At 42.6% G+C, this 27411-nt stretch overlaps 2 protein-coding genes across 4 annotated transcripts in view; one reads left to right on the top strand and one right to left on the bottom strand.

The window, feature by feature from the left end:
• Positions 1-3554: 3554 nt before the first annotated feature.
• pex12 (peroxisomal biogenesis factor 12) lies at positions 3555-8254 on the bottom strand. The gene is made up of 4 exons (XM_064981848.1): positions 8101-8254; positions 7779-7973; positions 6719-7257; positions 3555-5191 (listed from the first exon to the last, which is right to left on the bottom strand). Exons 2-4 carry the CDS (start codon positions 7899-7901, stop codon positions 4801-4803), a joined length of 1053 nt encoding a protein of 350 aa, XP_064837920.1. The 5' UTR covers positions 7902-7973; positions 8101-8254; the 3' UTR covers positions 3555-4800.
• A 10-nt stretch (positions 8255-8264) lies between these two features.
• The window catches only part of ap2b1 (adaptor related protein complex 2 subunit beta 1), an 81419-nt gene continuing 62272 nt past the window's right edge, over positions 8265-27411 (top strand). For 2 of the 3 annotated variants that reach the window (XM_064981847.1, XM_064981845.1), the window contains exons 1-14: positions 8265-8396; positions 9043-9097; positions 9399-9504; positions 9804-9939; positions 10064-10309; positions 10569-10759; positions 11059-11280; positions 15771-15891; positions 18720-18815; positions 19023-19138; positions 19326-19491; positions 20677-20775; positions 20889-21148; positions 21349-21544. In XM_064981847.1, coding sequence (XP_064837919.1) covers positions 9061-9097; positions 9399-9504; positions 9804-9939; positions 10064-10309; positions 10569-10759; positions 11059-11280; positions 15771-15891; positions 18720-18815; positions 19023-19138; positions 19326-19491; positions 20677-20775; positions 20889-21148; positions 21349-21544 — 1992 coding nt within the window. In that variant the 5' untranslated portion in view covers positions 8265-8396; positions 9043-9060. Of the gene's footprint in view, positions 8397-8868; positions 8920-9042; positions 9098-9398; positions 9505-9803; positions 9940-10063; positions 10310-10568; positions 10760-11058; positions 11281-15770; positions 15892-18719; positions 18816-19022; positions 19139-19325; positions 19492-20676; positions 20776-20888; positions 21149-21348; positions 21545-27411 lie in introns of all 3 variants that reach the window. The other variant, XM_064981846.1, reaches the window with a different exon arrangement.

Here is a 27411-nt window from a genome sequence, read left to right as displayed (position 1 = left end):
CGTTGCGTTTTGAAACTGAGTTTTTTCCTGGATCTGACGGTGTTCATAAATGGACATTTTGGGTATACATGGACCGATTTAATCGAAAAAAATGTCCCCTTCGTGTTTTTCGGGGGGTTGCATGCTATCAGATAATAGCTTCTCATGCTTTCGCCAAAAAGCATTTTAAAAATCTGACATGTTGGCTAGATTCACAACGAGTGTAGCTTTAATTGAGTACCCTGCATGTGTGTTTTAATGAAAGTTTGAGTTTTATCGAGTACTATTAGTTGGCGCTCTGGAATTTCCGCTGATTTTGATCCCTGTACAGGGACCGCAGCCATAGGAGGCTAAGACAGGCCATGCCCATTTGATACATGGGCTGCTCATTTACTAAGGGTTACACTTGCATGTCTCAAGAGGGCCAGATGGTACACACCTGTGATATACACTACTGGTGAAAAGTTTTAGAACACCTACTCATTCAAGCGTCTTTCTTAATTTTTACAATTTTCTACATTGTAGAATAATAGTGAAGACATCAAAACTATGAAATAATACATGGAATCATGTAGTAACCCAAAAACTGTTAAAGAAATGCAAATAGCCACCCTTTGCCTTGACAGCTTTGCACAATCTTGGCATTCTCTCAACCAGCTTCATGAGGTAGTCACCTGGAATGCATTTCAATTAACAGGTGTGCCTTGTTAATTTGTGGGATTTCTTTCCTTCTTAATGCTTGCTGTGACAAGGTAGGGGGGTATACAGAAGATAGTTCTACTTGGTAAAAGACCAAGTCCATATTATGGAAAGAACTGCTCAAATAAGCAAAGAGAAATGAGTCCATTACTTTAGAACATGAAGGTCAGTCAAATCTGGAACATTTCAAGAACTTCAAAGTTTCTTTAAGTGCAGTCGCAAAAAACATCAAGCGCTATGATGAAACTGGCTCTCATGAGGACCGCTACAGGAATGGAAGACCCAGAATTACCTCTGCTGTAGAGGATAAGTTCATTAGAGTTACCAGCCTCAGAAATTGCAGGCCAAATAAATGCTTCACAGAGTTAAAGTAAAAGTGACATTTCAACAAACTGTTCAGTGGAGATCGTGAATCAGGCCTTCATGGTCAAATTGCTGCAAAGAAACCACTACTAAAGGATACCAATAAGAAGAGACTTGCTTGGGCCAAGAAACACGAGCAATGGACATTAGACCGGTGGAAATTTGTCCAGAGTCCAAATTAGAGATTTTTAGTTCCAACCGCCGTGTCATTGTGAGACGCGGTGTGGGTGAAAGGATGATCACTGCATGTGTATTTCCCACCGTGAAGCATGGAGGAGGTGTGATGGTGCTTTGCTGGTAACACGGTGACTCATTTAGAATTCAAGGCACACTTAAACAGCATTCTGCAGCGATACGCCATCCCATCTGGTTTGGGATTAGTAGGACTATCATTTGATTTTCAACAGGAAACTGACCCAACACACCTCAAGGCTGTGTAAGGGCTATTTGACCAAGAAGGAGAGTGATAGAGTGCTGCAGTGATGGACCTCAACCAAATTGAGATGATTTGGGATGAGTCGGACCGCAGGGTGAAGGAAAAGCAGCCAACAAATGCTCAGCATATGTGGGTACTCCTTCAAGACTGTTGGAAATGCATTCCAAGTGAAGCTGGTTGAGAGAATGCCAAGAGTGTGCAAAGGGTGGCTATTTGAAGAATCTGAAATTTAAAATAGATTTTGATTTAACCACTTTTTTGGTTACTACATGATTACATATGTTCTATTTCATAGTTTTGATGTCTTCAGTATTATTCTACAATGTAGAAAATAGTACAAATAAAGAAAAACCCTTGAATGAGTAGGTGTTATAAAACGTTTGACCAGTAGTGTTTAAAAACAGCCAATGGGCAGAGGAAGTGGCGAAGCGAGTGGGATAACTAGGCCCAAAATCGGCCTTCTCCAGCTGGTAGTGTTTTTCCCCGCTCACCATGCAAGGAGTTTTTGTATGGAGGTCAATGAGTGTCGAATTTACTTAACAAAAAAATGTATGGCTAATTTGCTGGAATAGACATTTCTTAATGTTTAAGTTGTTACGAGTGTACTGATACAGTAGGGCACATGACATGACACTTTATACAGTCGTTCACACGTATCTGCCCTCTCATTGGCTAGAATGGTCCCACCTGATCTTGACTCCTCCCGACTGCCTTCCATTTTTGAAGACATTTATTTTCATAGAGGCCACTTGAGTCAATATAATGGATAATCTGTGTGATGGGCTACATTCTCCTTAAAATTGTTACAATAGGGATTGTCCACTCCTGGCTTGTTAAATTAAACAACATTTACAGCTGTTTAATCATTGCACTACTTTGTCAAGTGATGAATTGTCTCAAATGATAGCCAATAGAACACCCCAAGCACACATGGAGATTACCTAGCTTATCAAATTACTTTAATCTTACTACAGGAAGGACAACGCTCCAACCCACTATTTCTTGTAGTTTATCACAAAGTCTTTGTAGTAGCAATGGGGAGGAGACTAATTGGGTGTTTTTATTTTGACAAAGCTGCCAGATGGTCTTGCTTCAACAATGGACAAGTGGTTAAATGTTTATCTTGTAAAATGTGTAATTTTTGGTGAGTTTGGACATTTACAAGCGAATGTGAACGAGACATTGTGAAAGATAACAGTTTTGAGGTATACTTGTCTGAAGGAAGAAAGATACTGGCTCTGAAGCAGCATGCCTACAACCTGTGTCGAGTCTGGATTCGCTAGGGCAACGGGCCTACCTGTGCTCGAAGAAGATTGGGGAGGAGCAGAAGGGACGAAAACCCAAGGAAATCAAAAGATAGCAGTGGCAGATGTACCGGTAACTCATCCAAAGGAATTTGACTTCTAAAGCACGACAAAGTTTACACAATATGATGCCCCGTCACCTTAAGAGTAATTTACTTAGATAACTAGCAAGTTAAACTTAGGGGTCACGTTAACGTAGAAAAAATATAAAATGCATACGAAGTCTCTTACTGCGTTTTGTAAACGCAGATCTAAAATGCTTCTTATTGTAATTTCTGCATCAGACTCATTTTGTGCTTCAGTTGCACTTCTCTACTCGGATGAGAATTCACGAACGGGCATTCAATCAATAGACGGTACTCTGACAATATGTAGCTACTTTTCTCAGTGTAGCTAGCCTACTTTTCTCAGGTAAAATGCAAGATTAACTTTAAGCAAAACATTAGAAAGAATGTAGCCAGCTACATTTCCTATGATTAAACATTGGAAATATGATGGCCATGCATCATCTTTTCAAAAAATACCTTGCTTTTTCATTGTAAGCTAATTTACTTGTGGCTGCCAGCCAAATAGCTTTGTACTTCTGTTGTCATCTAATGAAAATGAATATATTTTCTGCCAAATGTGTTGCACTAATTTATTTTCTGTGTTGGAAAACTATAGTTGCATGTCCGTGATCACTCGAATCAAAAAAACTATTAGGAAATAAAGCAGATCGTGTTAATTTCACCTGTCACATTATTTTACAAGTTGACTGCACGTATTTACTTAAAGTAGTTACAAATATTAACATTTATTGAACAACTTAAAATAGTGTCAACGTTATTGGCAATACTGAAAAACCATCCCATGGCTATTTCCAAATTCCCCTGTATAGCCCAAGCCTATTGGATGCACTGCCAAACTCTCCAAAATTATGTTGGAGGCAGTTTATGGTAGAAAAATAAACATTCAATTATCTGGCAACAGCTCTGGTGGACATTTCTGCAGTCAGCACGCCAATTGCACGTTCCCTCAAAACTTCAGTCATCTGTGGCATTGTTTTGTGTTGCAAAACTGTACATTTTAGAGTGGCCTTTTAATGTCCCCTACACAAGATACACCTGTGTAAATTTTATGCTGTTTTATCAACTTGATATACCACACCGATCAGGTAGATGGATTATCTTGGCAAAGGAGAAACGCTCACTAACAGGGATGTAAACAAATGTGTGCACCAAATTTGAGAGAAATAAGCTTTTTGTGCATATGAAAAATTTCTGGGATCATCTGTTTCAGCTCATGAACCATGGGACCAACACTTTACACATTGTGCTTATATTTTTGGTTCTGCCTGCCCGCAGTAATCTTCTCTGATTGAGAGATTCAAGGGGCTATAATCATTAACATAGATCGAAAGCATTTAATATTTAAATTCATGCTCTTAAAAATAAATTCTAACTTCCCCCCAAAAGCATTTAACTCCCACGTCATATGAAGAAATGCATCTACCCGATTTAGGGGACACATGAACAGTTAGTGTTAAATAGTGTGTGAACAAAATTAAAATGTATAAATTGATGGTTAAGATTACAGGATGCCAATGTAATATTTTTCCATATTCTGTGCCAGTTAAAGCATAGTTCAGATTCCATTCGATCTGTGGACTATACTTTAATGGCTAGCTCAGAATGAGCTTTCCAAAAGTTGTTTATATATTAGAGAGATCAGTCCTTTCGGGAGCCCACATAATTTATTGATAATTCCCATCATTGGATGTTTCAGTAGTTGGGTTTCCCAAGGGACTCCATAGGCCAGCATATCTGACCTAAGTTGTAAATATAGAAAAAAGGGAGTCGATAGAGAAAAATATCTGCACTGGGCATTTAAACTATTATGACGGCTAGGGATACGTTAGTGCTTTAAATTATTTACAAGTGGTCATAAGGGATATAGTCAACTAACAAATCAATTACAGTATAAATTTTCATTGTGACATGATTGTCAAAGTCCTTCATTGGAATGAAAATAAGATTCTCTCTAGCTCTCTGGTGAGTAAATCTTGATGAGATGCTGAAGTTCAGTGGGGTACCCAGTCATCGGACACCTCTGGTTGGCTTTGATGTAGACATAAATACAGCGGTAACAGAAGACAAACCCAGAGGTGGAGAGGACGGTATCATTGGTGCGGATCTTGCAGCAGAGTGGACATGCTTTGCTGTGTCTGGTCAGTGGTTCTTGGTTCTGGAGGTGGATGGGAGGGGGTGGTGTGGGGAGGGAGGTCAAGGTCTTGATGGTGCTCTGGTTCTCTGAGGAGTACCACCACTCGAGGAACTGCAGGAAAAACACTCCCAAGGAAAGACTAGTGGAGAGGGACAGAGCCACACCCCCCACCACTGTCGACGTCAGCCTCCGCAGCCTCTCACCAACACTGGGAAGAAATAACAACTTTGAGGGAAGTATGCTTATAGGCTAAATGCTTTTAAAAGTGATTACATTTCTTATGGCTGGGGGCAGTATTGAGTAGCTTGGATGAATAAGGTACCCAGAGTAAACTACCTGCTACTCAGGCCCAGTTGCTAATATATGCATATTATTGGTATTCGATTTTGAAAGAAAACACTGAAGTTTCTAAAACTGTTTGAATGGTGTATGTGAGTATAACAGAACTCATATGACAGGCAAAAACCTGAGAAAAATCCAACCAGGAAGTGGGAAATCTGAGGTCTGTAGTTGTTCAAGTCATTGCCTATCGAATATACAGTGTCTATGGGGTCATATTGCACTCCCTAAGGCTTCCACTAGATGTCAACAGTCTTTGGAACCTTGTTTGAGGCTTCTACTATGAAGGAGGGGGGGGGAATGAGAACTGATTGAGTCAGGTGTCTGCCAGAGTGCCATGAGCTGATCACGTGCGAGTGAGCTGTGTTCCATCGCATTTCTACAGACAAAGGAATTCTCCGGTTGAAACATTATTGAAGATTTATGGTGAAAACATCCTAAAGACTGATTCTATACTTCGTTTGACATGTTTCTACTGACTGTAATATAACTGTTAGTCTGAACTTTCGCCTGGACTTTCCTGCGCCTCGTGAGTTTGGATTGTGTACTAAACGTGCAAACAAAAAGGAGATATTTGGACATAAATGGACTTTATCGAACAAATCCAACATGTATTGTGGAACTGGGATTCCTGGGAGTGCATTCTGATGAAGATCAAAGGCAAGTGAATATTTATAATGCCTTTTCTGACTTCTGTTGACTCCACAACATGGCGGATAGCTGTATGGCTTGTTTTGTTGTCTGAGCGCTATACTCAGATTATTGCATGGTGTGCTTTTTTTGGTAAAACTTTTTTGATATCTGACACAGCGGTTGCATTAAGAAGAAGTTTATCTAAAGTTCCATGCATAACTTGTATTTATCAACATTTATGACGAGTATTTCTGTAAATTGATGTGGCTCTCCGCAAAATCACTGGATGTTTTGGAAGCAAAACATTAATGAACATAACGCGCCAATGTAAACTGATATTTTTGGATATAAATATGAACTTCATCGAACAAAACATTCATAGGACTTCATGTTACACAATACATGTGTGTCATCTGATGAAGATCAAAGGTAAGTGATTCATTTTCTCTTTCTGCTTTTTGTGACTACTCTTTGGCTGGAAAATGGCTTTTTTTCTGTGACTAGGTGCAGACATAATCGTTTGGTGTGCTTTCGTCGTAAAGCCTTTTTGAAAATCGGACACTGTGGTGAGATTAACAAGTTTATATTTAAAATGGTGTATAATACTTGTATGTTTGAGGAATTTTAATTATGAGATTTCTGTTTTGAATTTGGCACCCTGCACTTTCACTGGCTGTTGTCATATTGATCCCGTTAGCCATAAGAAGTTAAACTCTTTGAACTCAGGGTCCCTTGAGACAGGATATCCCAATTTCATTCTTACCTTGAGCCGATGGCCCTGGAAGGCGAGGCTGGTTTGAGGTCCATATTTGTGATGTCATGTCCTGTGAGGTGAGCCAGCCTGACACCTGCCAGCCACAGAAATGGTGAGTGGGTCTTGGCTCGGCCAAACACATACAACAGCTGCTGGCAGAACACCCAGCTGTCCCAGCCCACGCTGACATAGGGGTAGGCTGCCAGGAAGGCCCTGTACATCCTCTGCAAGGGCGTCTGTGGCAGGCGGATGGAAAAATCGTCCTCATCCCTCTGCTTGGCCAGTACCTGTTCCAGCTTGGCCCTCAAGTAAGGAACGAGGGCAAGCAGGATCAGCGAGCACCAGTGGTGTTTCCCACGCAGACCCAGGTGAGCTGGCCGCTCGCGACCAGAAGCAGCCACGCGCTTTAGGCTGTAAAAGTTCTCAGAGAATGAGGCGCTAGTCCGTGACAGAAAATGGTGCTGAAGCAATACATCGAGAACACTGTGAATCTCGTCAAATCTCCGCCAGAGGAATCCGTAGCGAGAGGGGTTAGACTCAGCCAGAACCTGAGGTAATAGTTTGAGAGAAGGAACTTGCATTATATCAAACTTGAATCACACAGCAAAGTCAGTATATGGACACCACATTTTAAGAAGGCCATACAAGGTTGAATACAAACTATTTAACACATCAAGTGATCCAACATCATAATGCTACTTATGTAGTCTAGACGGATACCTTGATGGGCCAACGTTCTCCTGCACAAATATGAGCATGTGTGCAGGATTTTGTTCCAGCCGTTTCAAATAATCAACCGTTTTTGGATAAACATGGTTTATATAGTTTCTCCCTGGAGTGTATTTATTACGTATTACTTTGGAAACAGTTAACCGTTTAAGAACGAAACGGGGAAGGACCTACCTGAATGTGTCCAATAGAAACACGTTTGTTGCGAAATGTTTACCGTTTGGAGTAAACTGATTATGTTGCAAAACGAAAAGTTATGCAACAGACTCGGCGTAATAAATACACACCAGGTGTCTGTAGATGTAGCAAAAATGACATAGGTGAGAAAATGTCGTCGAACCTTCACTGCGTGTCGCAAGGCGGGTCTGACTGCACCCATCAGGGAGTCCTGTGCCAAGACCTCGAATATCGACGGTCTGTCATCTGCAGCTGCAGCTGTCAAATGTGCACCACGCTCTGCCATGGCTGGTGACTTCAAACACGTTTGGCAAAAGGCTCAATTACCTAAATAGCTAGCCAAGGTGGCTAAAAGAGACTGCGAGTGAAGTTAGTTAGCTTGCTTAGTAGTACCACTTAATACTGCACAGGTTCAACAAATATAAATAGCTAGCTACATCAATTTCCACGGATGAAAATGACAGACTAATCACAAAGACGCATACCTAGCTACCCTTATGTAATTAATTCAAACGTTACAAGCTGGTTTTCGTGTTTCTTTGAACTACTCCTTTCCCCTCTGTAAAGATCGTCCGGCTATTTCCGGTGGAAAAGGACTCCGGTGTTACGCCTTTCTGTCTCCGACGCCTTTCACTCATTTTGTTTTTTTTCCGGGAGTGCTGTCTTTCCACGGCGAGCTATCCCTTTGCTGTAATCAAGGAGGAAAAAACATCTTTCAAATTGTGGAATAACGTCACTCACCCTAGCGACGTATTTTCTTATTGAAATTACCTAAAAACAAGTCTGTACCTTTCCATTTATAATTTAGATTTTTTTACGTTAATTCAATTCAATGGGCTTTACGTTAATGCTAACTACCTATCTGAAAGTACCGAGGCCTCACATCCATAGCCAGCTAATGATATAGTTTAGTATGACAGATATTTCCCCTTCTCCACTGGTGTTATGATAATGGGGTCAACTTGGCTCTGTTGTTAGTTTAAGCTTGTTGAATTTATAATAGCTAGTCTATTGACCAACCTGTTTTTTCTCTGTATTATAAAAGGCAGTAAACTGCCTTCCTAACTCGATAGGTAGTTAACGTTAGCCGGTGAAAGTGATGCTGATTGCTGCTGTCGTGACGTCCAGCTGTTGTCTGTCATTGAATGCTGTAATATTTGTGCTTTGGTTGTAATGTCTCATTCAACTGTATAAAACATATTTAGAAGCCAATATTATATATAACTATAATTATTAGCAATGTTTCGTCGTAGCCTCTAGGCCAGGGGTGTCACGTCGAACACGCGTAGGGGTCCAGTCCACAGGTGGTTTAAAAAACAAACAACGTTTGAGTATTTTTTAAATTATTTTTTTACCATTACATTACTTAGGCCTGTTATATGTGTCCTGTACTGTGTCCTCTAATGCTGGATATTTCCCTGTAACAGATTTGAAGAACATCTACAATGACTGACTCAAAATATTTTACAACAAATAAAAAAGGTGAGTCTTAAAACGATTCTTGGTATTGTCTTCTTCAATGACACATCACCCCCTTGATCAAGAGTGCACAACTATCATTAGGTTGGTGTGGATAATATTAAACAGTGCAACATAACTCTTGAGGGAAATAGATTGTCTCCTACTCTCCTTTCCTCACAAACACAGAATGTATGAAATTACCACTAAAGGCTGAACTGTTCATGATAAAATTTACAACTGAACTGACAGCTCAACCAGTGATGCTGGATGAGAGCATCATTCTGTTTTCATACTGGATTGTCACTAACGTTGCCTGTTACAGGGGAGATCTTTGAGCTGAAGGCAGAGCTGAACAATGAGAAGAAAGAGAAGAGGAAGGAGGCAGTGAAGAAGGTCATTGCGGCTATGACTGTGGGCAAGGATGTCAGGTACAGTACACCTGATTACATACTTTGACAGTTCTGTGTGTTGACCTATACATCCCACTGACATTGCCTAATGACTTCTCTCCAAACATTGTTCAGCAATTACTTTTACTTTAATGTAAAAGAGACTGCCTACTTGTCTACTTATCTCTGATAATCTCTATTATTAAAGAGAGATCAAAATATTTTAATGAAAAATGTTCTGACTTGATATGTAGAGTTATAATTGCCTCCCTGTCAAAAATATTGTGAGTTATAGCGATGAGAAAACATTGGTGATGTCCTATCCCTCTGTTCTTTAGCTCCCTCTTCCCAGATGTGGTGAACTGCATGCAGACTGACAACCTGGAGCTGAAAAAGCTGGTCTACCTGTACCTGATGAACTACGCCAAGAGCCAGCCCGACATGGCCATAATGGCTGTCAACAGCTTTGTCAAGGCAAGGCCTTTTATTTTTTTATACATGGTTTTCCACTTACATTGGCTTTTAACAAATTACACAGCCTAGCCCTTACAATACTGCACTTCCCTACCCATAGATATCTTACCTCTCTCTCCCTCAGGACTGTGAGGACCCTAACCCCCTGATCCGTGCCCTGGCTGTGCGCACCATGGGCTGCATCCGCGTGGACAAGATTACAGAGTACCTGTGTGAGCCGCTGAGAAAGTGTCTGAAGGACGAGGACCCATACGTGAGAAAGACAGCAGCAGTGTGCGTGGCAAAGCTCCACGACATCAACGCCCAGATGGTGGAGGACCAGGGTTTCCTGGACTCCCTCAGGGATCTCATTGCCGACTCCAACCCCATGGTAGGTTTGGCTGGCACTAGGACCCTAGGCACAGCCAAGACTATGTACATTTTCAGACTTTTTTAAAACTTATACATGTCCTTCTGGGGCCTGGGGTAATTTAAAAACAGCCCGTAAGGGTGTTTTTCCAAGACCTGTTTCAACAGAGTTAGTCATGATTCAAACTTTTTCCCCTATGAAAGGCTTTGCTCTACCATGCTAGACAAGACAGAGTACATCATGTTTTCCTAATCACTGGCCACTGTGTCTGAACCTCCAGGTGGTGGCCAACGCGGTGGCAGCTCTGTCTGAGATTAGTGAGTCCCACCCCAACAGCAACCTGCTGGACCTCAACCCACAGAACATCAACAAGCTGCTGACAGCTCTCAACGAGTGCACGGAGTGGGGCCAGATCTTCATCCTGGACTGCCTGTCCAACTACAACCCCAAAGACGAGCGCGAGGCCCAGAGGTAGGTTCAGTTATCATTCTGAAGACTTTTAGGATTTTCTATTTTTTTCATAGAAACTAAACTTAATGCTGACTTAGTTGTCAGAGAAACATATTTGCAATACACATCCAAGTTTTATTTATTTTTATGTGAGAACTTTGGAATGTTAGTTGCTGGGTGTTGTGAAAAATCTCCACAATAATTCTTGCGGACTAAAACTTTACCAGCTGCTGCGTTTGTGCATTCATTCACCTATTTTAATGTTGTCAACTTTTAATGACTTTGTAATAAACATGTCTGTCCTCCTCTTTCTCTCCAAGCATCTGCGAGCGGGTCACGCCCCGTCTCTCCCACGCCAACTCGGCGGTGGTGCTGTCGGCTGTCAAGGTGCTGATGAAGTTCCTGGAACTGCTACCCAAGGAGTTGGACTACTACAACACCCTGCTGAAGAAGCTGTCCCCCCCGCTGGTCACCCTTCTCTCTGGGGAGCCAGAGGTCCAGTATGTGGCCCTCAGGAATATCAACCTCATCGTCCAGAAAAGGTCAGGGGGCAACTTGCTGATAAATACTTTATTGTAGGGTTGGGCGATTTTACGATTGCATCGTCTATCGACAATGTTTGACAGCCATCGTCTATGGTGACGACATCGTGATGTCCAAACGATGTTGTAGCATATTTGAACTTCACTGCACCGCCGGAGTCTGGCAGCACACAACAGTGCAGAGAGCACATGGCAGGGCGACATGCCCAATGGCCCATTCCCTATTTGCCATATTTAGTATTTATTAGGATCCCCAATTAGCTGCTACCGAGGCAACGGTTACTCTTCCTGGGGTCCAAACAGGAAACAACACAACAAATCAAATACATAATATACATACATAGCAATACATTTACATCACAATTTAGCCATTCAGCAGGTGCTCTCATCCAGAGCAACCCACAGCTAATGCATTCATCTTAAGATAGCCAGACGAGACATCCACGTCACAGTCATATCCCAACCACGTATAACATACATAATGCAATGCAAATACAATACAAAATGCATAGAAATGTCTGTCTCTTCACAATCCCTGTCTTGCCATGTTCTTTTATCTATTTTTTAAAATCTGTTTTTATTGCTAGCTTGAGTTACCTGGGGTGGCAGAGAGTTCCATTTAGTCATGTCTCTATTTAATACTGTGTGTTTCACAGCCTCTGTTCTGGACCTGAGGACTGTGAAGAGACCTCTGGTTGCATGTCTTGTGTGATACAGATGAGTTGTCCAAGCTATGTGCCAACTGCTTGAACAGACAGCTTGGTACCTTCAACACATCAACACCTCACACAAAGACCAATAGTGATGCAGACAATCTCTCCTCAACTTTGAGCCAGAAGAGAATGACATGCATGTCATTGACATTAGCCCTCCGTGTACATTTAAGTGCAATACGTGCTGCTCTGTTTTGGACCAACTGCAATTTGTCTATGTCCTTCTTTGCCCCACCTGACCACACAACTGGACAGTAGTCCAGGTGAGACGAAACCAAGGCCTATAGGACCTGTCTGGTTGACTGAGATATCAAGAAAGTAGAGCAATGCCTTATCATGGACAGACCTCTTACCATTTTAGTAACCATTGAGTCTATATGTTTTGACCATGATAGCAGGCTATCTAGGGTGACACCCAGAAGTTTAGTCTCTTCAACTTGCTCAATAGGCACATATTCAATAATGGATCCAGATGAGGTTTAGGGTTGAGCAAGTGATTTTCCCAAAATATTATGCTTTGAGTTTTCTTTTATATTTAGCACCAGCCTATTTCTAGTTACCCGTTCTAAAACTAACTGGAGCGCTATGTTAAGGGTGTCAGTTATTTATTTTACTGTTTCAGCCGACCTGTACTCTGCTGAGTCATCAGAATACATAGACACACATGCTTTATTCAAGGTCAGTGGAAGGTCATTATACTTTAAATATGCAGACAGACAGATTAAAAGTAATACTTCTGACAGCCAACTTTCTAGATCTGCCTACAACATCTGGACTTTCTATCTCTGCTTACAACATCTGGACTTTCTAGCTCTGCCTACAACATCTGAACTTTCTAGCGCTGCCTACAACATCTGGACTTTCTAGCTCTGCTTACAACATCTGGACTTTCTAGCTCTGCTTACAACATCTGGACTATCTAGCTCAGCCTACAACATCTGGACTTTCTAGCTCTGCCTACAACATCTGGACTTTCTAGCTCTCCCTACAACATCTGGACTTTCTAGCTCTCCCTACAACATCTGGACTTTCTAGCTCTCCCTACAACATCTGTACTTTCTAGCTCTGCTTACAATTTGGACTTTTTAGCATTTCCAGAAAGCATGGATTATTGAGTCATTATTAGTTTTACACCTAAGACATGACTCTGCCTTTGTGCTGTAGAATTAGTAAATGTCTCTTGTATAATAAATTCTACACGTTAGCGTCAATTTTTGTTAACTGTAATTTAATTAGTTATGCTCCAACTTTCCCTCCATCTTGTGCCAACATCAGTTCTTTTTAATCGTTAATTTTTTTCTAAGAGATTGTCAGTTGGATATGCTCTCTGCAATGTTTTGTATGTCTTCCTTATCATATGAACATCAATTTCTGACCAATAAGATTCCCTAAATTTGCTCATCTTGTAAACAAACAAGTTTATAAAGTGGTTGGCATTATCAAAGGGTTTGGTTATGATGAAGGATGGAGCTGAGTTAGCGTTTCTGCCTAAAATGTAATTTAAGGTACTCCAGAGCCTATATTTTCAATACATATGTTGTAGTTAGACTGTTAACATAATGCAAGAGAACAATATAGATTGTAGAAAGAGCAGCGAGCACCAAAGCAGCGCAAAATGTGAGATAGGGCCTAACATGTTTTTTTCCCCCTCTCTAATGTCGGGTGATCATAGGCATTTTGCAACGGACACTCCGTTGTCTGGCTTATTGTTTTAATATCGTAATTTCACTTTTTCTCCCCAATCCCCATTCAAATGGGGATTGAATATGACTTGTTGGCCTTATTTATTGCATACTATTTCATTATCAACTATCAAATGAATCTAGGTGTAACGGAGTTCCATCTCAGAAAGTTGTTTGCGAATAGCCTATGTAAAAACATAGTATAGTAATAATGAGAGAGAGAACAAACAATTGCAATATAAACTAATCGAATAGGAAGTTGACCAAAGTGTAGGCAAAATAAATTGTGCTGTTGGAAACTTCCTACTTGCAAACCAAATAGCCAACAATAGGCTACAGCCTACTTCAATAAAAGTTACAGTAGGCTAAATGTTGATTTTACAAGTTACAAACTAATATTGTCAGCCTTTATTAATGTCCTTGAACATGTTCACCTTTTCTGCCCCAGAGTAGCAAACTCAGGAGGATGATGGACTTGTAAATGTTGACAGGGGTTTGTCATTTATCCATCCTTTGCCCTGATAATCTTTTTGCGTATTCTGCAAGTGACTTCGGTCAGGTCTGCTTGCTCACCTTTATCATTCGTCCTGAAACCGAAGAACTGCCAAACAGGCAGATGACAAACATGATTTCTTTCCCAGCCATAGTTTTTTTTCTGATTCAGCGGTAGGCAGGCATAGATACTAAGTGAAATCCAGTCACTTCTTTTTTGTCGAAAAGTAGCCTAATGAAAGAAGGTTGGAAATGTGCTTACCCAGATGATCAAGATTAAATAACAATAGTCTACACTTGATATGGCTATAATATACATTTGTAATATTTAGGCTAATATAACTGATATCTGAGTATTTCTATGGACAAGAGAGAAACATAGCCCTACCAATTTGAAAATCATTCTGTAGCCTAGACTAGCCTCTAAGGGATCAGGGCTGGAACAGAGTCAAGCAGATTTTGTTTGCTGATGTCAACATTGTGAACAGAGTGCCCCATGGTGGCGGTGGGGTTATGGTATGGGCAGGCATAAGCTACAGATAAGGAACACAATTGCCTTTTATCGATGGCAATTTGAATGCACCGAGATACCGTGACGAGATCTTGAGGCCCATTCATCCGTTGCCATCACCTCATGTTTCAGCATGATAATACACAGCCCCATGTCGGAAGGATCTGTACACTATTCCTGGTAGCTGAAAATGTCCCAGTTCTTCCATGGCCTGAATATTCACCAGACATGTCACGCATTGAGCATGTTTGGGATGCTCTGGATCGGTTCCCACCAATATCCAGCAACTTCACACAGCCATTGAAGAGGAGTGGGACAACATTACACAGGCCACAATCAACAGCCTGATCAAATCTTATGTATTCAGAGATGTCACGCTGCATGACAGGTTTTCTGATCCACGCCCCCAACTTTTTTTTAAAGGTATCTGTGAACAACAGAAGCATATCTGTATTCCCAGTCTCGTGAAGTCCATAGATTAGGGCCTACTGATTTTCTTAGATGAACTGTAACTCAGTAAAATCTTATAAATTGTTGCATATTGCGTTTTTCTATTTTTGTTCAGTGTATTTTTTAAAAATTGTTGGACATAAAAGACTAAACACCAGCAAATCAGATCTGTGATTTTAGTTTTGGAAATTTGTTCCAAAGTATTCCCACCCATAACAAAGATATATATACTATATGTGATCATATACAAATGTAAGCAAGGTTTGAAATTATTATGTTTTAGTCAAATATTATATCTGTTTGGGCTTCTTGCAGTCAATTTGCAGTCTAGAAAGGATTTGGAATTATGTTCTGGCCTCCTGACCATCCACTCAAGAAAATATCATCCCGCAGCTGAATCTTGTTAATTATCCCTTGTTTTTAGCCCTTTCTAAATTAATCCCTCAGTGATGTGGAATGTTTGATGTTAGATTAGACTGTTTAGTTATGATGTTTGGTGCCATCCTCACTTCCTAGCCACTAGATGACAGAATTACTCTTCCTATGTACCCTTCCCCTCTCTCAGCTCTGTGGGTTCAGATCAGGACCAGATGGATAGATAGATGTTCTGTTCCTATAATACATGTAATCTCTACTCTTTAGGCCTGAGATCCTTAAGCAGGAGATCAAGGTGTTCTTTGTCAAGTACAACGACCCCATCTACGTCAAACTGGAGAAACTGGACATCATGATTCGCCTGGCCTCCCAGGCCAACATAGCTCAGGTACCATTCATGGAACCCTATACCTCAGTCAATAGAACTCTACACTGAGTGTACAAAACATTAGGAACACCTTCCTAACATTGAGTTGCACCCCCTTATGCCCTCAGAACAGCCTCAGTTTGTCAGGGCATTGACTCTACAAGGTGTCAAGCGTTCCACAGGGATGCTGGCCAATGTTGACGCCAGTGCTTCCCACAGTTGTGTCAAATTGGCTGGATGTTCTTTGGATGGTGGACCATTCTTGATACTCGGGGGAAACTGTTGAGCGTGAAAAACCCAAAAGCGTAGCTGTTCTTGACACACTCAAACCAGTGTGCCTGGCACCTACCAGGGTTCGTATTTTCATGAAAGCATGAAAACGTCATGGGATTTTTAAATGGTGTTTTCCAGGCCTGGAAAAGTTTTGGAAAGTCATAAAATCTGAAATGTTGTGGCAGTCATGGAAATTCTGAATATTTTCTGTTAATGTAATTTATTTAGGCAGTTAAATATTTGATCAATCAAATAGAATCAGCATATAGCCCGGATCGGAATGTCACTAGTGCACCTGCATAGTGCAAGACAGAGAGACAGTCAGACATTGCATCAGCAGGTAGGCCTATAAAATTAACTAGGTAGCCAATTCAAAATATATATTTTACCCTCTAGTTTACTGTTAAGCTATTTTTAGCATGTATTAATGTTTTCGTCATGTCCCAAAAAACTTTCCACCGACACTCGTGAATAAGGTCATACAAAGTTTATTTACTTTTTTGAACAATTTATATCGTGGCAGGGTAGCCTAGTGGTTAGAGAGTTGGACTAGTAACCGGAAGGTTGCAAGTTCAAACCCCCGAGCTGACAAGGTACAAATCTGTCGTTCTGCCCCTGAACAGGCAGTTCCTAGGCCCTCATTGAAAATAAGAATTTGTTCTTAACTGACTTGCCTAGTTAAATTAGTTGGGATTCGGTTCAATCAAAAAAATATTTTGTGAATCGTGAACATTATTTTTAGGAATAAACATTAGACGCAACCTTTCTTTTGGATTATGTTGCTTCAAACCTTGTTTTATAGATACTTCCAATTGATTTGAGCATCCAATGTATGGGACATTGTAACACAATAGATAATAGTCAGCCTGCAAAGTAAACAACTCTAATGTAGCTAAGATAATAATGACTAAACTAGAAAAGGTACATTTTCTGGAAATTTTTGTGCTTGCTTCAGCTGAATAAAAAGATTTGTAGCCTACAATATTAATTTGATCTTTGATATATTGAATGAGGAAATTATTTCAAAAGGCATAAAACGTATTTGTAATGTTGCAATGTTTTACATCAAGGGTGGTCAACCATCCTCCAGGAGAACTAATGGTTGTGCAGGTTTTTATTCCTGTCCCCCTCTAACAAACCACAGTTTAGAAATGAACTGCTCAACCAGACCTTATTAAAGGGCTTGATCAAGAGCCTGAACACCCAGTAGCTCTCCACACTGAGGGCTGACCACATGTATTTCATACAGTTGCCTAGCAGGGGTTCTACTTTGTGGGGGGTTAAGTGCCTTGCTCAATGACAGGAGATGGTACATGGGATCAGAGAGCAGCCTCCCTGTGTCGATACCAAACTTTTCTATATGTAAATAGGGATGCCACCAGTTGTTGGTCATGGAAATTTGGTGAAAGTCATGCAATTCCATCTGTCAAAATGTGCATGCTACTACCGTTCAAAGGCACTTAAATATTTTCTTGGCCATTCACCCTCTGAATGGCACACATACACAATCCATGTCTCAATTGTCTCAAAGCTTAAAAATCCTTATTTCCTCCCTTCATCTACACTGATTGAAGTCGATTTAACAAGTGACATCAATAAGGGATTATAGCTTTCACCTGTTTTTACCTGGTCAGTCATGGAAAGAGCAGGTGTTCCTAATATTTTGTTCACTCAGTGTATTAGGGTGTTAATTTCTGATGATTTACTGTACATCATTATATACTTAGTCACTCTACACAGAAAACTATCATTGTACCATTTTGGTGAAGCTAGCTTAGTACTGTGTATGTGTAACGGATGTGAAACGGCTAGCTTAGTTAGCGGTGGTGCGCGCTAAATAGCGTTTCAATCGGTGACTTCACTTGCTCTGAGACCTTGAAGTAGTAGTTCCCCTTGCTCTGCAAGCGCCGCTGCTTCGTGGGTGACTGTTGCTGATGTGTGCAGAGGGTCCCTGGTTCGCGCCCGGGTATGGGCGTTTGGACGGTCTAAAGTTATACTGTTACATATGTTTGACTTATAATAATGGTATTGCCCCCCAGAAATATAACATTTTGTTAACATAACAACATGGCCCTCAGAAAGCATAGCATACTCTAACCCCGACTTGGATCCATCTGTTCAGCCGCACCTCTATATTGAAGACTAATTTCAACTGAAATGTTCATATCCCAATGCTTCACTCCTAATCAGTCTTATCTGGTGCTCTTAGCGGCTCCTGTCAGACGATGCCTTAATGAACACACGTTTTAGATAGCGGATGTGCTCGCTTCCTTCGCTGTGAAGAGCCGAGATAGCTGTCAGCGTGATTGACAGCTAAGGCAGGCTCGGACAATCTTGCTGTAAATTTGCCATTACAGTCCAACAGAGAGATACTCCCTGGATAAACTCCATCTCTGAGGGAGGCTTTGGTAGCTTCTCTGACTGGCCTTGGGTAGCTTACACTTGTGTGTGTACACAATTTTACTAACCTCAACCTTATCTCCTCAACCCATTTTCTTACAGTGTCAAGATGTTTGCATGTCCTCCCACCGTGTGTGTGTGATGTTTTTCACTCATATGCCCTGCTCTCTTCCCAGGTGTTGGCTGAGCTGAAGGAGTATGCCACCGAGGTAGACGTTGACTTTGTGCGCAAGGCAGTGAGGGCCATCGGGCGCTGTGCCATCAAAGTGGAGGTTGGAATCTGAGACACCATCATAGACGGACACACAGAGGATCTCTGATCAATGTCTATCTGAACTTCAGATTTTATAGCTGTTCCAAAAAAGTGCCATCCAGTCCTATAAAGTTGTTTGAAGGAGTTTAAACAAGGTACTTTGGTCACTGTGAAAAAAAACAGTTTTGGGTCAGTGTTGACTCTGTTCCTGTTGTCTCCTTTTTAGCAATCTGCTGAGCGCTGTGTTAGCACCCTGCTAGACCTCATCCAGACCAAGGTCAACTATGTGGTGCAGGAGGCCATCGTGGTCATCAGGGACATCTTCCGCAAATACCCCAACAAGTAGGTGTCCTTTTCCCTCCATCCCCAATAATAATCAATGAAGTTTGAGAATTTTTTCCTCATTCTTGTCCTTTGTTTTTCAGTAGGGGCTATACTGCCACTGTCTGTGTCTATACAATACCTTTGTATAGCCCCAGACAGACACGAGTTTATACCCTGACCCTTTATACTTTCTCTCTCTGCTCAGGTATGAAAGCATCATCGCCACGCTGTGTGAGAACCTGGATTCTCTGGACGAGCCGGATGCGCGTGCCGCCATGATCTGGATCGTGGGCGAGTACGCTGAGAGGATCGACAACGCCGACGAGCTGCTGGAGAGCTTCCTGGAGGGCTTCCATGACGAGAGCACGCAGGTCAGTTGTCCCAGAGCGGAGCGCTCAGGTCAGTTGTCCCAGAGCGGAGCGCTCAGGTCAGTTGTCCCAGAGCGGAGCGCTCAGGTCAGTTGTCCCAGAGCGGAGCGCTCAGGTCAGTTGTCCCAGAGCGGAGCGCTCAGGTCAGTTGTCCCAGAGCGGAGCGCTCAGGTCAGTTGTCCCAGAGCGGAGCGCTCAGGTCAGTTGTCCCAGAGAGGAGCGCTCAGGTCAGTTGTCCCAGAGCGGAGCGCTCAGTTGTCCCAGAGAGGAGCGCTTTGTCCCAGAGCGGAGCGCTCAGGTCAGTTGTCCCAGAGAGGAGCCTCAGGTCAGCCCAGGAGCGCTCAGGTCAGTTGTCCCAGAGCGGAGCGCGGTCAGTCCCAGGTCAGGTCAGTTGTCCCAGAGAGGAGCGCTCAGGTTAATTGTCCCAGAGCGGCGCGCTCAGGTCCCAGTTATCCCGGAGCGGAGCGCCCCAGGTCAGTTGTCCCGGAGCGGAGCGCCCAGGCCAGTTGTCCCGGAGCGGAGCGCTCAGGTCAGTTGTCGCGGAGCGGAGCGCTCAGGTCAGTTGTCCCAGAGCGGAGCGCTCAGGTCATTGTCCCAGAGCGGCGCGCTCAGGTTAATTGTCCCAGAGCAGACCACGGAGGTCAGTTATCCCGGAGCGGAGTGCCCCAGGTCAGTTGTCCCGGAGTGGAGAGCCCAGGCCAGTTGTCCCGGAGCGGAGCGCCCAGGTCAGTTGTCCTAGAGCACTCGAGTCAGTTGTCCCAGAGCGGAGCGCCCAGGTTAGTTGAGGTCAGCAACCCTAGTCCTCTGCCCAATTTCTAATCTACCTCTACCTCCAGGACACTTAATATAAATCTGCTGGTTTCATTTGACAATCTTAATGCCAGATTGCCTGGATGATGCGTTTGGGACTTTTACACCCTGACAGAAATTAAACTAGGGCAAAGACTGGATTGGATATGGTTATAGCTCCACTTTGCCCTTGTCTGTAATTTCTGCTATATTGCTTTCATTAAAGTCAGCCTTTCATATCTACTACACATGTGCCTTAGGGATAGGTGCTAGGAGTTGATTTGGTCCAGCCCTAACAGTAATAACCTTTATTATCTGGGTTTGGCAGCCACTTTCACTATTTGAGCAGGTATGAGGTTGGGTCAGACCATTCACAGCCTTGGGGGTGTGTTGTTTCAGGTCCAGCTCACTCTTCTCACAGCCATCGTCAAGCTTTTCCTCAAGAAGCCCTCTGAGACTCAGGAGCTGGTGCAGCAGGTCCTCAGTCTGGCCACACAGGTGAGACACACACATACACACACCAACACGTCTCCCTTTTTTCAAACTGTCCCAAACTTAAACTCATCAATATCTATTCTCAACTGTGATTCTTCTCCCTTGTGTCCTCCTAGGACTCCGACAACCCTGATCTGCGTGACAGGGGTTACATCTACTGGCGCTTGCTGTCCACCGATCCGGTAACGGCCAAGGAGGTGGTCTTGTCCGAAAAGCCCCTGATCTCGGAGGAGACAGACCTGATTGAGCCCACCCTGCTGGACGAGCTCATTTGCCACATTGGCTCCCTAGCCTCCGTCTACCACAAGCCCCCCAACGCCTTCGTGGAGGGCAGCCATGGCATCCATCGCAAGCACCTGCCCATCCAGCATGGCAGGTGAGACACAGTTACCAGGAAGTTACTCAGTTACCAAAGTCCCAGAAGACACACTCACCTAACCCCCAAACAACACGTCCCTCTCCGTCGAGCACAACACATAGGCAATCATTGCTTACAAACAAATACCAAGATCTGCTCCCCCATATAACTTAAATAAAATATTAATTAAATACTGTATATCTGTGCCTGCCTCTCAGCATTGACACAGGCGAGAGCCCTGTGAGCGCAGGGCCAGCGGTTCCTATTGAACAGGCCCAGTCAGTCATCCCTTCCCAGGGAGACCTGCTGGGAGACCTGCTCAACCTGGACCTGGGCCCCCCCGTCAATGTGCCCCAGGTCTCCTCCATGCAGATGGGCGCTGTCGACTTGCTGGGCGGAGGCCTCGACAGCCTGGTGAGTGAGAGATACACACACACACAACATACTCACGTAAAGGTTTATTTATCTCTGCTGGGATGGTTGGATTGTACATGTAGTCCATGAGGGATCAATAGGACAGCATTCTTCCTGATTGATGTTTTATTGTGCCATGAACAATGTGGAGAGTATGTCTCCTTTTAGCGTGGCTGTCAGTGTGCGTTCCCTGGTCTGAGTTGAGCTGAGGTGATGTAGGGGCTTCTGGCTGACACAGCAGAGGGTGGTGTATGCTGAGCTGTGGCCAAAGATATCCACTATATCAGTGAGAAGCTGGTCTCCCTGTCCCTGATTGATCTGCCAGACGCTGGTACAGAGAGGCAGACAGGGCAGGGGTGTCACGATGCAGCGTCACACTGATATCTCAATACAGCAGAGACACGAGGCGGAGGCTTGGCACGCCATGGTGGTACTGGCACGCACACAGCAAACCAAAGTTTGGTCCAAATGGTACAGGAAAGTAGCATCTTGTCAGTTGATAATATTATTGCACTGTCAAGATTGTTTTGGGCTTTATACAGATTACTTGTTTTGGGTGACAATATGGTGCCTATTAATTAACATTTCAGGTTTACTAAACGTCCTAGTTAGCCAGCTATAAAAAGCTAATTTCCATCCATGGTGTAACAATGTGATAATGATTTGAGTGTGGTTTGGCATGCAAGTCTTGTTTTGGGACTGCTCTGGAACGAGCAGCTGCTTTTTAGGAAGCTTTATTAATGTCTTATGTTTTACGAAAACTTCTTCCTCTTGACAAAGTCATTATAGCTTTTTAATGATATTAGCTGGTGATTGTGTTCCCTAGCCTGAAGGGACAGCCGCAGCAGTTGTTCTACTCTACGGATAGGAAAGAAATGGTGTCAGACCGTGCACAGTCGTGGCCAAAAGTTTTGAGAATGACACATTAATTTTCACAAAGTTTGCTGCTTCAGTGTCTTTAGATATTTTTGTCAGATGTTACTATGGAATACTGAAGTATAATTACAAGCATTTCATAAGTGTCAAAGGCTTTAATTGACAATTACATGAAGTTGATGCAAAGAGTCAATATTTGCAGTGTTGACCCTTCTTTTTCAAGACCTCTGCAATCCGCCCTGGCATGCTGACAATTAACTTCTGGGCCACATCCTGACTGATAGCAGCCCATTCTTGCATAATCAATGCTTGGAATTTGTCAGAATTTGTGGGGTTTTGTTTGTCCACCTGCCTCTTGAGGATTGACCACAAGTTCTCAATGGGTCTGGGGAGATTCCTGGCCATGGACCCAAAATATCAATGTTTTGTTCCCCGAGCCACTTAGTTATCACTTTTGCCTAATGGCAAGGTGCTCCATCATGCTGGAAAAGGCATTGTTCGTCACCAAACTGTTCCTGGATGTTTGGGAGAAGTTGCTCTCGGAGGATGTGTTGGTACCATTCTTTATTCATGGCTGTGTTCTTAGGCAAAATTGTGAGTGAGCCCACTCCCTTTGCTGAGAAGCAACCCCACACATGAATGGTCTCAGGATGCTTTACAAGCAAGTGGCCACTCGATAAAGGGCTTAGGGGCCAAGTGTTGAGATTCAGCCTATGACTGCTGTATATAGAACTTCATTAACCCCCTTGCGGTTATACGCAATAGGATCACCATACGCAATAGGATCACCATACGCAATAGGATCACCATACGCAATAGGATCACCATACGCAATAGGATCACCATACGCAATAGGATCACCATACGCAATAGGATCACCATACGCAATAGGATCACCATACGCAGGATCACCATACGCAATAGGACCACCATACGCAATCGGATCACCATACGGATCACCATACGCAATAGGATCACCATACGCAATAGGATCACCATACGATCACCATAGGATCACCATACGGATCACCATAGGACCACCATACGCAATAGGATCAACATACGCAATAGGATCACCATACGCAATAGGATCACCATACGCAATAGGATCACCATACGCAATAGGAACACCATACGCAATAGGACCACCATGTGCAATAGGACCACCATGTGCAATAGGACCACCATGTGCAATAGGACCACCATGTGCAATAGGACCACCATGTGCAATAGGATCACCATACGCAATTGGATGACCATAAGCAATTGGATGACCATAAGCAATTGGATGACCATAAGCAATAGGATCACCATAAGCAATAGGATCACCATACGCAATAAGACCATTGTATGCATTGTGAATTCACATGGAATTGTATGTATTTATCATTTTAATGATCACCCACAGGAGAGAGTAGGTTCAGAAGGGGATGGGTGAATTGGCACTGAGGTGGGAAGTCCCTGCTCTGGATGTTAATTTGTTAGCTGACATTTTCAAGAGACTACACCTTCGATTGAGATAAAACAATGTGTAAGCTCAACCATGAGGAATCATATTGTCCTAGATACACCACCTCACTCCAAAACTTTTTCCAAAGATGGGCACATTTGTCAATTGGCATTATCCAGGCCAGGATAACTGTAGTTGGGCGGGGAGTTCAGCGTAGCGAATTAGGGTTTGCGTCTTGCCTGCCGCATAGAGCGGGACCTCATCGTGATAAGTGATTATTCCGGCTGTCTCGCTGTGTTCCTTATCCGTCTTGGGTGGCGCTCTCAGATTATAAAGGGTTTCCAATTAAATCTTAATTGGACAGTCATTAAAACTGCAGTGACTCCAATCCAAGATGGAGAGTCCAATCTGGGACATATTACCGCTGTGCTGCTACACAATGTTTAAACCACTCTGCTGAGTAATTACAGTGGGGAGTGAAAGCTACTCTCTTGCCTCTTTGATCAGCCATTCTGCAGACCTGTAAGCCAATTCGGCCAATTAATGGAATCAATATGGGTTTTCATGAAAGGCAAAGAGCCCTGAACTGAAACAGCCCTCAGTAGTTAGTTTAGCACTGATAACGTCCAAGGGCTCTCTTCTCGCAGTCAGAGCTTGGGTTTAAATACTTCTATGAAGGATATTGTGGCTCCAGATTGAACACAGAGCAATAATAGTTTTATTTGCTATATATTTGTAAAATAGAAAATAAAAAAGCAGGCCTAAGCTTAATGTGGGGCGATTAGGGATGGAACAATTCACCGATATGATCGGTCCCTGTTCAAATGTTTAAGATGAGTGCATCGGTCCGTGGGACCCCAAACGGATCCAAATGTAGCATGCTTCAGACACAAAATATTTTCAAACGTTACGAATGCCGGTTCACACATTTTTCTTGCTCAAATGACTCTTGCTCTACCTTCTGAAAATACCTTATCTTTTGTGACAACTGTGTCCTCTCCTTCAGTGTCGAACTAAGCATGCATTTGTGTTGCCAGTCATTGATCTACAAGTCATTTTGCATGCCAAACAACCCCAGGCAATATCAGTAGTCTAGTCAAGCTTTGCATGCTGACCAACGAGAGTAGGCCTATTCCTGATCTGGCACATCTGCGTATCACCTTCAGCATTCAAATGTTTGTAAAATGGCTTGCTCTTTATTAGTTGAGTGACAACCAATGTATTTTGCTAGGTTATTTTTAATCAAATGCACTGTTGAAAATGGTGTTTTACCGGAATAAAAGTAGCACCGGAGACAACTCTCATCTGGCTATACATGCTGACTGGGGCTTGCATTAGATTTTATTTTGATTGTTCAGGTTCACCATCAGCAATAGTTTTGGTAGTTTTGCTTGTAACAATCAGTATATACAGTACAGTGCCTTCAGAAAGTATTTACACCCCTTGACTTTTTCCACATTTTACAAAGTTGATAAAAAATCTATTTAATTGTCATTTTTTGGTCAACAATCTACATAAAATACTCTAATTCCAAAGTGCTCTAGATCTCCTCTAGAGCAGTGGTGTTTTGGGGCTGTTGCTGGGCAACACAGACTTTCAACTCCCTCCAAAGATTTTCTATGGGGTTGAGATCAAAATCTCACGATACATGGCCCCATTCATTCTTTCCTTTACACGGATCAGTCGTCCTGGTCCCTTTGCAGAAAAATCCAAATGATGTTTCCACCCCCATGCTTCACAGTAGGTGTGGTGTTCTTTGGATGCAACTCAGCATTCTTTGTCCTCCAAACACGACGAGTTGAGTTTTTACCAAAAAGTTCTATTTTGGTTTCATCTGACCATATGACATTCTCCCAATCTTCTTCTGGATCATCCAAATGCTCTCTAGCAAACTTCAGACGGGCCTGGACATGTATTGGCTTAAGCAGGGGGACACGTCTGGCACTGCAGGATTTGAGTCCCTGGTGGCATAGTGTGTTACTGATGGTAGGCTTTGTTACTTTGGTCCCAGCTCTCTGCAGGTCATTCACTAGGTCCCCCCGTGAGGTTCTGGGATTTTTGCTCACCGTTCTTGTGATCATTTTGACCCCACGGGGTGAGATCTTGCGTGGAGCCCCAGATCGAGGGAGATCATCAGTGGTCTTGTATGTCTTCCATTTCCTAATAATTGCTCCCACAGTTGATTTCTTCAAACCAAGCTGCTTACCTATTGCAGATTCAGTCTTCCCAGCCTGGTGCAGGTCTACAATTTTGTTTCTAGTGTCCTTTGACAGCTCTTTGGTCTTGGCTATAGTGGAGTTTGGAGTGTGACTGTGAGGTTGTGGACAGGTGTCTTTTATACCGATAACAAGTTCAAACAGGTGCCATTAATACAGGTAACGAGTGGAGGACAGAGGAGCCTCTTAAAGAAGAAGTTACAGGTCTGTGAGAGCCAGAAATCTTGCTTGTTTGTAGGTGACCAAATACTTATTTTCCTCCATAATTTGCAAATAAATCATTAAAAATCCTCCAATATGATTTTCTGGATTTTTGTTCCTCATTTTGTCTGTCATAGTTGAAGTGTACCTATGATGAAAATTACAGGCGTCTCTCATCTTTTTAAGTGGGAGAACTTGCACATTTGGTGGCTGACTAAATACTTTTTTGCCCCACTGTCGGTGTACAGAGGCCCATTTTCAGCAACCATCGCTCTTGTGTTCCAATGGCACGTTGTGTTAGCTAATCCAAGTTAATTTTAAAAGGCTAATTGATCATTAGAAAACCCTTTTGCAATTATTTTAGCAATAAAACTGGCCTTCTTTAGACTAGTTGAGTATCTGGAGCATCAGCATTTGTGGGTCCGATTACAGGCTCTGTCAAGTTAGTTGTTGATCATTAATAGACAGCCATTTTCAACCCTTGCCATAGACTTTAAAGCTGATTTAAGTCAGAACTACTCAGTAACATTCAATGTCATCTTGGTAAGCAACTACAGTGTATATTTGCCCTTGTCTTTTAAGTTATTGTTCTGTTGAAAGGTGAATTCCTCTCCCAGTGTCTGTTGGAAAGCAGACTGAACCAGGTTTTCCTCTAGGATTTTGCCTGTGCTTAGCTTTATTCCATTTATTTTTATCCTAAAAACACTCCCTAGTCCTTGCCGATGACAAGCAAACCCATAACATGCAGCCACCACCATTCTTAGTACTTAGTGATGCGTTGTGTTGGATTTTCCCAGAACATAGCGCTTTGTATTCAGGACAAAAAGTGAATTCCTTTGCTACATTTTTTGCAGTATTACTTTAGTGCCTTATTGCAGACATAATGTGTGTTTTTGAATATTTTTTTGTGTACAGGCTTACTACTTTTCACTCTGTCATTTATGTTCGTATTGTAGAGTAACTACAATGATGTTGCTCCACCCTAAGTTCTCCTATCACAATCATTTAATCTAACTGTTTTAAAATTCCTCTCCACATCAAATCATCAAATCAAATTTTATTTGTCACATACACATGGTTAGCAGATGTTAATGCGAGTGTAGCGAAATGCTTGTGCTTCTAGT

The sequence above is a fragment of the Oncorhynchus masou genome, chromosome 12 (genome assembly GCF_036934945.1).
Source record: "Oncorhynchus masou masou isolate Uvic2021 chromosome 12, UVic_Omas_1.1, whole genome shotgun sequence".
Taxonomy (NCBI): domain Eukaryota; kingdom Metazoa; phylum Chordata; class Actinopteri; order Salmoniformes; family Salmonidae; genus Oncorhynchus; species Oncorhynchus masou.
The sequence above is the reverse complement of the archived record's forward strand: the minus strand, read 5'-3'. Positions and strand labels throughout refer to the sequence as shown.

What these genes read in the sequence shown, in the direction of transcription:
- pex12 (XM_064981848.1), bottom strand. Translation starts at nt 7,901, where the DNA reads ATGGCAGAGCGTGGTGCACATTTGACAGCTGCAGCTGCAGATGACAGA. An exon ending in CCTTGCGACACGCAGTGAAG is followed by an intron (nt 7,258 to 7,778) that starts GTTCGACGACAT and finishes CTATTACCTCAG; the next exon opens with GTTCTGGCTGAGTCTAACCC. An exon ending in TCCAGGGCCATCGGCTCAAG is followed by an intron (nt 5,192 to 6,718) that starts GTAAGAATGAAA and finishes ATTTCTTCCCAG; the next exon opens with TGTTGGTGAGAGGCTGCGGA.